The sequence below is a fragment of the Sarcophilus harrisii genome, chromosome 1 (assembly GCF_902635505.1).
Source record: "Sarcophilus harrisii chromosome 1, mSarHar1.11, whole genome shotgun sequence".
In the NCBI taxonomy this organism is placed as follows: domain Eukaryota; kingdom Metazoa; phylum Chordata; class Mammalia; order Dasyuromorphia; family Dasyuridae; genus Sarcophilus; species Sarcophilus harrisii.
The window spans coordinates 558,422,503-558,434,716 of NC_045426.1; the positions used below are offsets into that span (position 1 = coordinate 558,422,503).

At 35.1% G+C, this 12,214-nt stretch overlaps 1 protein-coding gene across 3 annotated transcripts in view; it reads right to left on the minus strand.

The window, feature by feature from the left end:
• Nucleotides 1–12,214, minus strand: part of FARS2 (phenylalanyl-tRNA synthetase 2, mitochondrial) — a 477,886-nt gene that overhangs the window by 221,889 nt on the left and 243,783 nt on the right. For all 3 annotated transcript variants that reach the window (XM_031946905.1, XM_031946906.1, XM_031946904.1), the window contains exon 4: nt 12,049–12,209. In XM_031946905.1, the coding sequence (XP_031802765.1) occupies nt 12,049–12,209 (161 nt within the window). The remainder of the gene's footprint in view (nt 1–12,048; nt 12,210–12,214) is intronic.

Genomic DNA, 12,214 nt, shown 5'->3' on the forward strand with positions numbered 1-12,214 from the left:
AATCCAGCCTCAGAGACTACTCATTGTGTGACCCTTGGCACCTCTGTCTGCCTCTGCAAAAGGGAGATGACAATAGCATCTATCTCCCAAGGTTATTGTAAAAATCAAATGCAATAATAACTGTAAAGCACACAGTATGATGCCTGGAACATAGCGATCATTTACAGACAGATTTCTATGTTCAGCACAGTTTAAGATTCTTAGACATACTGTGGAATTTCCCAAATTCAACTTTTCTTGCTCTACCATAAAGCCTTCAGGAGAACCAGGTTTAAAAACTAGTCCTGCTAATTACCTGAGGGACATTGGGCACAATATATTCTTTTCTCTGAGTCTCAATCTTCTTAAATATAAAATAAGAAGAACCACTCAATGAAATTAAATTCTAAAGCCACTTCCAGCTCTAATTCCTACAGTCCCAGCTAGCTCCTTCATTCCCAGCTAGCTCCTTCTTTTCTCCCGTGGCACTATTAGGCAATAATATTAATAGCAAGCTAGCATTTGTGTAGTACAAATGCTAAATAGATTTCATTTGTCTTCCCAAAAAACTAAGGAGGTAGGAACAATTATTATTGCTATTTTGTAGATGAAGAAACTGAGGCAGAGTAAATCACCCAAAGTTGAATAATTACCAAAAATATCTGAAGCTGGATCTGAACTCTGCCTAACTCCAGGGCCACTACACTATCTGTACTACCTAGTGGGCCTATTAACAGATTTTTCATTTCCTTCTCTTGACCAAGGTTAGAACAAAAGCAAGAACAGATCAAAGTAGGAAGATACTTAAAATTTACATTCAACTTAAAGTGGAAAGGATTTCCAATAAAATGGTTACTTTCTATTTAATTTTTTTAAAACTGAAATTATAAATGTGCATAAGGACCTGTTTACAGTATCAAAGAAGAGTGAAGTTGCCATGGTAATTACTTATTTCTCCAAAAAGAAATCACTGTCTAGAAATCATGCATGACTCATTAGCATGTAAGTTGCTGGTCACAGATGGTCAGGTTTGCACACTTCCTTCATGTTTATCATGAATCACTAATGTTCAGAAGGGTAGAGGAATATGATAGGATTTTGGTGAGATACTACCTTCATTATTCTTGTGAAATCAACAACTGTACAATGAAATTTCATTAATTTTTCCTAAGGGGTTTGGGGGAGCATAGAATAATGCAAGATGAAGGGTAGTTTTGCTTAAAAAGTATAAATGTAGAGGGAAAATATTTTAAATATATTTTATTACTTCAAAATGCATATAATAATAGTTAATAGGAACTGGAAAGAGGGACTGATTCACTTGTCATAATTCCTAATATTTTAATAAATATGATTTATTTGTAATTAGCAGTCATTTGCAAATGATTCTGCTCATATGGTGCTTGTTGTAAGAGAGACAGTGTGGTAAAGTGGGTAGAGGGCTGGCACTGAAATCAAGAAGACATGGGGGGGACAGGCTTTCCTCTTGTATCACAGGGCTTGATTGTTCATTCATATTACAAATTACAAAGCAGGTGACAACCTGCATTGGTAAAGACATCTTTCTCACAGAAGGTTTTCTAATCAATGAAATCACAGACACTGTTAAAAAAGTTTGTGGGGAGATAACTTGACGGTCCAAGAAGATAAGCATATAAATGTACTCTGTATTACATTAATGTAACTAAAATGCAAAGCAATTTGAAATTATGCTTAAAACAAGGGGGAGGAGGAATATTTCATGCTTTTTGACTCAGATATCATACCAACATGACCAAAATTGCTAGATACACTAAAGTAGTAACAGACATTTTTGGTAATAGCTAAGAACTAGAAACAAAGTAGATGCCTATTAACTAGGGAATTGCTACAGAAATTATATCAGTGTGCCATAAGAAATTCATATTTTATATATAGATGTATATACACACATACACATACACACATATATGTATGTATGTACATATAAATATTTTATTTGAGGAAAAGGCAAATTTTTTTATGAGAAGAGGTTACAGACAAAATAAAGAAGTAAAATAAACACCAAGAGTGGAAAATATGAAATAGATTTGGGAGAGCATATAACAACAACGGAAAAGATAGGTTTCCTAGTGGAACGCATAATTAACCAGGAGAAAGGAAATACTCTATGAGGTGGAAATATGTTATTGACCAGCAGGCTAAATCATAGACGTATTTAGCACCCTAAAAGAATTAGTTGGCTGTAGGAAGGAGAAAAACACCATGAGACATGAGGGAGGGATGGGGTAAAGATAAAGACATGGGGCAAGGGGATGGGAAGAAAAATATCAGGAGTCAGAACACAATAATGGGCTAAACAGGATTCAGCAAAGGTGACATGAGCCATGGACCAATTTATAGGGGAAATTTAACTTCAGGGACTTGGATAACTTGGATTTCTGACTGTACACAACAAGATGAGGCTACCCAAGATCTCCACAGAGATTGAACTGATCCCCATCAGTGTCCTTCCCTGCTAGCCTCAGGAAGTAATCGTATCAGTACTTTAAGTTTTCTCTGCCAATCCCAGCTAGTTACTTAGGACCTCATCATATATTTCTCTGTGTGTGTTTGTGTACACACACACATATATAATATATGTATGTATATAAAGAATTTTTAAAAAGCATGGAAAGACATGAATAAAGGAGAGAGGATCTGAATTACAACAGACATAAAGACTACAATAGCAATAACAGAAAAAACCCCAAACCAAACACTGTGTAATTATGAACAAACTTGGCCTTGGAGAAGAATTGAGAAAGGGAACCACACTCTCTACATGGTGGAATGGAGTACTACACACACCATGAGATGAGATAACTGTGTTGTTTGGTTTTCTGTTTTTTCCCTTCCTTTTATGTTTCTGCTAGAAGTGATGGGATGTTGATTAGAGGAAGAACCTACTTGGAAATGAAGATGATATAAAAATGAAAGCTATCAGTATAAGAGAAAAAAAAATTTTGTAGAAATTTAAAATAATTTGTTAGGCCTTATTATTAAATAAGTTAAATATGTTTCTTGTTTCTATCATTACTTCACTTAACAAATCCCTTTTTTCCTCTCCATAGAGTCTGCACAGTCAAATGATAACAGCATTTTTGAATCATCCCAGATTACAAAATACCAGAGCCTGAAGTAATGAGATTTTATGGTAGCTCTCCCCTCCCCAACTCCCCCAGGTTATGTATGATTGAAGGGACAAGAACTCCGATGATTTTTTACTTGTTTTTACAAATACAAAGAAATTTATTATGTATCTATTATGTGTCCAGATCTGTATAGGGTATCAAAGGAGAGTCAAAGTTGAAATAAAATGAAGGCCCATGCTGTCAAAGAAGACAGATAATCTAGTGGAAAGTTTTCTTACACTCTTAATTACGTGACTCAATAATTCTTTCCATTTAAACTATAAGTTATTTTAGTAGTTGAAAAAGAAGTGAAATCAAACAAGGTTAAAGTTAATGCCTGAAAGGAGTTTCACTCATGTATCACAAAAATACCTTTGCTTTAAATTAAGTCAGATCCCCAGTGATTATATCTTTTCAAACACACACACACACACACACACACACACACACATATGTGTGCATGCATACACACACATGTACATGTGCTTATAGGCTTATCTTCTCTGTATAATAAAACTAATTAGGGGATAAATAATGTTTGAGGCTGTACTTCATTTGTTCAGGAACCCAAGTTCAATTTGCATACTAATAGTTGCATATTTTCCTTTAATAGATGCATGAGGTGAAAGCAAATATAATAAATGAATAACTATTTAAGTGTGAAGTTACCCGATCTTGATGAAAAATCTGAAAATGAAACAGCCACAATTCCTATTTATTTCTTCTACTCTAGGAAATAAAGCTAATCACAGAATGATATTATAAAATGTCAGTTATTTCAGAGTGATATAATAATGGGGGAGCCTCAGAATCTCTCCTATAAAGAACCACAAACTCTCATGGAAATGACTAGCTCCCCTGTTGAGCTTTATTTTTGAGATTTGGAGCTAGAAATGCATGTATACACAGCTGCTAGTCTGTGCAAATGTCTTCCCTGGGTCCATAGAACCTGCCAATATTTTCTCGTTTTATTTCTGGTATCTATTAAACTGTCAGGGCAGGTTTTCCCCATCAACGATCAAAACAGGGCTCGACCATAACCAAAAGGCAATCCTTGGTTTGAAGTTAAATCAACCATGCAACAGAATGTGTGTTTAGAAAAGGGTTAAAAGCTACAACACAATTGTTTGTGTCACAGGTATATAGCTAACAAGGTGCTAATTGGGAAACTGAGTGAGAATTTTAAAAATACACACACACACACACACACAAAATCAAACTAGATATCTGTATCATATGAGAAGATTGCAACAGAATTACCGTAGGGTATATTTAATGCAAAAGCTATGATAATACAATGTTATAGATGCAAATCTAAGCGCACAAGGGTGGAAAGGAGAAAGCCATAGGGGTTCTTATAGTGACATTATCATTCTATGAGAATGCAGAACAGGTACTGCTGTATTCATGATTGTGGAAGCCTTAAATAAATAATGCAAAAGAATTTTCAAGGTAACACCCCCCCCCCTTTCTTGCTTTCTCATGTTTCTCCCCAAATAAATGCACTGGGAATTCTTTCTAAATATTCATCTTTGAGATGAGACTATCTGGAAAACTGGAGTCTTTACCATATGTTTTATTTCTTGGCCCCTAGTCCAAGAAGCAATACCATTTTATGAGTTTTAAAATACCTAAGTATTGCAAGAGAATGCATTAATAATTAGGGCAACTCAAGAAAATGTTCTTAAATCTTTCATTTGAGATTAATCTTTGGTGATGATTAGAATTTACTTAGATGTATTTAATCCAACCCAATCAAATAAGCATTTATTAAACCCTAGTAGAAAGCATTCTGTTATGCTCTGGGGATACAAAGACAAAAAAATAAAAAACTGACCTAAAGGAACTTATTTTATTTGAAGGCATACAATATGTAAATACACAAGAAAATACAGGATAACTTGAGGATGAAGAGAATAATAATAATAATAGTAATAACTAATAACTATAGGATTCCAAACCTTGGGTTTTTAAAGTCTCAACCTGTCATGAGATGAACTATGAAAGATAAAAATTCTTAGAGGTAGATATGAGAATTAGACAGCTAGGTGGCCCAGTGGATAGAGCACCAGATCTCAAGTCAGGATGGCTCGCCTTTGTGAGTTCAAATCTGCCCTTAGACATTTAGCTGACCAAGTCACTTCACTCTGTTTGCCTGTAGAAGCAAATGGCAAATCATTCCAGCATCTTTGCCAGGAAAACCCCAAATGGGATCATGAAGAGTCAGACATGACAGAATCAAGTGAACAATAATGACAACAGATTACATGTTAGTTATTTCTGTTAATTCTCTATGGAAATACAGGCAATATTTAGATTAGAACATTTCAGATAAACTCAATATTCCTCTCTTTTGAATAAAGTATTGTGGAACAGTCTCTATGGAAACAATAATGAGGTTTTCCTTTCTTTCTGTAGGATGATAGAAATCAGAGCTGCAAGGGACTTTTTTCTATTCTAGGTGATTTTATCTGTTTTACTGCCCATCCTCTTCCTAGAATATTGGTAGGAAAAAAAAAAATCTGTTTTATAGCCACAGACTATATCCATTCTTAACCTTTCTACTCCTCAGATCTCACTTTGTATCTAATCAATGCACTTACATATTACATGATATAGCATGGCAGAGGGGAAAATCAAATGCTCAGAATCTGAACTCCATGATCCACCTAGGCATTTACTTAATTGTGTTACTTTATCAGTAAAACAAGGATAATATAACCTCAAAGAGATGTTTGGGAAAGTATATAAGTTATGTAAAAGGTAGGAAGGGTTTTATAAAAATTTTTAGATGTTTATTTTTTATGTGGCATGTTCTTCTACTAGATTATAAACTCTAAAATGATAGAGATTGCGTTTTCTAAACTATGCATTTCATCTAGCATAGTACTCTGTTCATAGAAAGAACTCAATGATTTTTGTTGAATTTATGGTCTAGTTTTGAATTTGAAATCCTCCCTCCCCCCAAGTGGGTATTCTGGAACTAAACAGAAAAAATTCATCAGTTCACAAATAGAGCTGGTAGAGGACAAAACTATTAAGAATGCAATCTTTATCTTTAGAATACTAGGAAAATGCAAAATCCAAAATCCAAAATGCAAACACAAGGACAACAAAGACAAAGAGGCATTGGAACAGATGAAAATAGAGTTACTAACCTGTGGCTTTTAATACAAGATGTCATAGAATACACTAGGGAAGTAAAATTCATATCTGTTAACAATCTCAGACTAGAAATGTTTTCAAGTTGGAAAATATCTTACAGATCATTAATAGAACAACTTCATTTTATGGAGAAATGAAACCCCATTGATGATTAACTTGTCCACAAACTGACTATAGTCACATTATAAGATAATAGAAGGAACTAAAACTTGGTCTCGAGTCAGTCTAGGATTATTATGACGCTAATGTTTGCAGCTAAGTAAAGAAAAAAGTACTCAGATTTCATAGTTCTTCATATATGGCTGGAATAAAGGATATTTACAAGTGTTACAATTCCTTTGCTATGAAATATTGATCTATTTATTCCTTTCTATTGAGGGAAGAGGAAAGAAAGAAAACATGTATTTAGACTTTGCTATGCCTAGCCATTATACCATGGAGGTATTTTTCCAACCTTCAAAGGGCTCATTTAATCACTATTATAAATGAGATGTAGGCTAACAAAAAAAAAAAAAAAACAAAAGTAACTCATTTCCTTTATTCAAAGACCCTACAGTGTAGTCAGGATAGCAAATAGATTAGGACAAGATAGAAATTATAGACAGAGATTCAATCCAGTGGCAACTTCTAACTATTACATGATACACAAGATCTGGAGTCAGAAAATCAGGGTTCAATTGTACACAGTAACAACAAGCTTATGTGATGATCAACTGTGATGGACTTGGCTCTTTTCAACAAGAAGGTGATTCAAAGCCTATAGCATTGTATGGAAAATGATAATTGCATCCAGAGACTGGATGTAGATCAAAGCATAATATTTTCACCTTTTTGTTTTTGTGATTATTTGCTTGTTTTTTTTTTCTTTCTTGTATTGGCTCTTTTCAACAATGAGGTGATTCGAGGCAATTTCAATAGATTTATGATGCAAAGTACCATCCATATCCAGAGAGAGAGATATGAACACTGAATATGGATCAAAGCATAATATTTTCATCTTTTATTATTATTGATTTGCTTCTTTTTCCCCCTTTCTAGTGTTTTTATTTTTCTCTTTTGATCTGATATTTTTTGTGGGCACAGCATGGTGAATATGGAAATATGTTTAGAAGAATTGTACATATTTAACCTATAATGGATTACTTCCTATTTGGGGGAGGGCAAAGGAGGGAGGAAAGGGAGAAAAATTTGGAAGATAAGATTTTGCAAAGGTGAATGTTAAAAACTATCTTTGCATGTATTTGGAAAAATAAAATACTATTTAAAAAAAGAAAATCAAGGTTCAAATTGGAACTTTATCACTATTTCACTGTGAGCAATTCAGTAAAGAACTGTGGGAATCAGTTTCCTAATTTGAACTGGGCTAGAAAATCTCAAAAATCCTTTCTAATCATAAAAATTGTTGTTCCTCAACATTCAACATGAACATTTATAGTTGTTTAGACTGCCACATTATTTTTTTTTCTCTATTCCTTTTTACTGGAGGAAGAGGATTTATTTAGCACCTACTATTCCTAACACCATGGAGGCAGGTAAGTGGATCAATAGATAGAGCATTGGACCTGGAGTCAGGAGAACCTAAGTTCAAATCTGGCCTCACACTTTAACTAGCTGTGTAATCTTGGACAAAAATTCCTGTTTGCCTCAGTTTCCTCATATGTAAAATAATTTGGAGAAGGAAATGGAAAATTGTTCCATTATCTTTACACCAAGATAACCCCTGGATAGGATTGATATGCCATAATCAAACATAACTGAATGATTGAACAACAAAATAACAGTAATACCTTGCAATGCTCTTCTCTAAAATATAATGTTCTCTGGGAGCAGGTTTCTTGGGGTCTCTGGAGCAGCCTTAGTTTCAGTTCAGTGTAATAATCACCTCAAATGCAGCCAGGAATTAAAGTCCAAATCCTTTACTGTCTCCTTCAAAATCTTGTCTCCCTCACTTGGGGCACGGCTAGTTTTATGGAGACCTTCCAGATCTTGGTTTCAGTGTTCTCCACAGGACAACCTGCCACCACTTCTCTCTTCCTTCTTTCTGCCCGACTGTCTTCTCTGACTTGTGAATCTCTTCAACTGAATCCTGCCTTGTGAATCTTCCAGAGTCAATCCTGGTTGAGGCTCCTAGCTTACATATGTTTTCTTAAAGCTGTGAATCTTGTGGAACTGTAGTAAGTACTAAGTACATCTAGAGAATTGTAAAGCACCCTGCTAAACAACCATTGTCTCTATCAATTCCACTAACTTAGCACCTTGTAAGAATTCTAACATCTCCCGCTTTCTTTTGATTTAGAGCATAGGAGGTCATGACCTCCCTGACTTCTCAAGGAGGTGAGAACCCCAAAAAGAAGGTGATCATGCCCTCCCTGACTGCTCAGGGAGATGAAAATACCAAAGGAAATGGGAAATCAAATCAGATTAGCAGGTTTCTGAAGGGGCTCACTTGAAACAGGTATACATAAATCCATCAATATGGGAGGCATTATACATAATTACACAGATTACATAAACATATAGTAACTAACACAGGCTAGTAGTAATGTAACAAATAACATGAATCAACATGAGGAATTATACATGTCCATAAGTCCTACAGATAGTCCAAAAGAAATCTATTGTCCATTAGTTCATGTGCCAGGAATCCAATATTTCCTGCAAGTTTTGAAGTCCTGCAGTAGTCTCATCAACAATTTTTCATCTCAAGGAATCCAATGATTCCTGCTGGTTTTCAAGTCCTGCAACAGTCTCATCATCAGACATGCTCTTTCAGTGTCAGATGTTTCAGATGTTTCTTAAATCTTCTCCTTTGTTTTGAGGTTTGTCTCCTTTTCTTTCTCTCCAGGTGCTCATTGCCACATATCTGTTTCCTTCTCCATCTGTAGGAATACAAGCAAACCCTTTCTCCCAGGCAGTTAATCTATCTAGTCCCTTCTATTTATCACTCTCTAAATCTCTCCTCATCATCTGGCAATCACATTGGAGCTGTTTGCACTGGACACTGTCCTGTTGGTTTAAAAAACCTCTATTTTCCCCAATTGTAATCCCTTTCTTCCATCTGATTGCTTTTCTGTTGGTTAATCAATGTAATCCCTTTCTGCTATGTGATTGTTTTTGGGCTGATAGAACACATCAGAGTCCTGAACTTCTCTGGGTGTAACCTTGGTTACTATCATGCCCCATCTGTCTTTTGTATATCTTGGAGTTGGGCCCCACCTCCTACATTCTGAGGCCCAGTGGAAGCCTCAGTTGCATTTTGGACATGGGGTTTTGGATTTTATCTCATCTTGTCCTCTCACGCTATCTCCATATCTACACTGAGCTCTAAGATGTCCAACTTTTCCACACTGAAAACATCGCCAACTCTCTCTAGAAGTCCCTTGCCAGGAGGGACCCTGTCTTCCCATGTTCATCATAGTCTGGGTATAATAAGCACTTGTGCCCACTGTGACACAGCATCTTATGATCTCCTTTAAAGGAACATCTTTGTGTAGTCCCCATATAATTCTTTTGCAAGCCTCATTGGCATTTTCCTTAGCTAGATGTCTGGTCATTATTTGTGTAGCTGCATTTTCTCCAGTGATTCTTGTTATAGCTGCCTGCAAACATCCCACAAAATCCGCAAAAGGTTCATTGGGACCTTGCACTATTTTTGTGAAAGTTTTACTTCCATCTTTCTGTCTGGGAAGGGAACCCCAAGCTTTTATTGCAGCCTAAGAAATTTGCTCATACACTATTATGGGATAATTAATTTGTTCTGAATTCTGTCCATACTGATCTTCACCTACTGATTTGTACATTAACTCCTATTTGCCTATTGCATCTGGCTTGAATTCTACATAATTCATGATATTCCAAAAGCCACAACAAGTTTTGTCCAGGTTCTAAACATGTCCTTGCTATGGATTTCCAATCACTTGGGGTTAGGATTTCATAAGCCAAACTATCTAATAACATCTTAACATAAGATATGTAGCCCCATAAAGAGTGCAACCTTTTTTCAAATCCTTAATTTTTTCCAAATCAAAAGGAGTGTTTTTCTCCTTTTTTGACCTGAAGAGTCAAGCTCTTCAATTACAGGGTATGCATGTATTAAATTAGATACATCCTGTCCTTCATTTTTTGCCTTAACCAGGGTTTTTGTAATATTATCATAGACTGCTTAATAGGTGGTTTTATTTGTGTCACTGCCTCTCCTCCTCCTCCTGTTGTATTTTTCTTTCTTGCCTCCTTTAAATCACAAATCTGTCAAAATCATTCCTAAATTCATAGGCAAGTTCTTGACTTAAATGTAAATTCTTAGATTCAATAGCAACTTTTAAAACATGCATTTATACTGCATATGTTTATTCACAACAACCTTTCAATTTGACAACCACAAATGGCAAAAAACAATTACCAAAAAAAATAGTTTGAAGAACTCATCAAAAGTAAAAAGTGCTGTATCTTCGCTTAAAATCCATTGTGGCAAAGGACATACAAATAATAAGTTTCAACATGAAGATGTGGAAATGATGTATAATGTGGGAAGTTTGTTTATTACATCACTCTCAAGTGTAATTTAAAATCACAGAATCTTAAGAGTTACAAGGGACCTCAGATAGCGTTCTGAACCACCACCTCATTTTATAGAAGATGAAACTGAGATACAGAGAGAAAAGGAAATCTGCTCAAAGTCACACAACAATTTTGCTACCAGAACAGATCCATTTTTCCATAAATTCATGATGTCAACATGGGCACTCTTCTTGCCAGAGCTAATTACAATCCATTCATGCCTTCTCATTTTTCAGTTTTTGCCTATATCTTTCCACAAATTCTGCAGAGAAGATCTACATAATCTTGAACATTTTCTTACACTGATGAAGTGAATATCTTCAACATGAGGTTATTGATCTATCATACATATATTACTTGTGTTTCCATAAGTATTGATAGATCTGTTATCCTCATCCTTCCCTTACTTAGATATCTTGCAAGCAATATGACCTGACTGGCCAAAATTTGGAATGCTAGATATGGCCAGAAATGGAATTAATGCCACTGTATATATGTATTTTTTAATTTAAAATTGAGTTTTAGAGTCTGATTTTAGAATAATGAGTAACAGTCACTTTTGTATAAGTTACCATCTTAATCTGTATATTACGAAATCTTTTGGATTGGGATATTAATGATCAACAATCTGTTGGTTGGTTTAGCAAATAGCACAGTGAATAGATTCTGGACAGTCCAAATTCATTTCCACTACTACCCCTGACTATCTAGAGGGATCATAACTACATCGATATAGCAGAAACATCTCAGATCTTTGATCTCTTTTTCTATATGTTGCTCTTGACAGCAATACATATACCATATATGTCACAGGGTTATTCTGAGGAAAGGACTATGAAAACCTTTAATATTTATATAAATACAAGTTATTTTCATTACCACAGAACCATTAATCTCTCCAAATGATCATCAGTTTCTACCACAGCAACATCTTATCACTGATAAGTGCATTACTACTTCTATTACCTTATCAATGAAGACTGTTCTCTAATCACAACTAGAAAAAAATACTCTATCAATCCACTATTGACTGTTAAAGTTTGCTTCTTTTCAAGTTCTCAATCTTTTCATTCTCACTAATAAAATGATTATTAAACATGTCTTAAACATGTACTGTGTGTCAGGCACTGTGCTAAGCATTGTGACAAACTCGTAATAAAATACATGTTTAAATAATTCTTGCAAATGTTCTTACCTGAAAGTGTACATCTTGGTTGATATTAGGTACACGGAATTGTTTCAGGAACCTCTCATCTTCACTCCAGAATAAGCGAATGTCAGGGATTTTATACAGGATCATGGCCAGTCTCTCCAATCCCAGACCAAAAGCCCATCCAATATTGTTTTGAGCACCAGCTTCA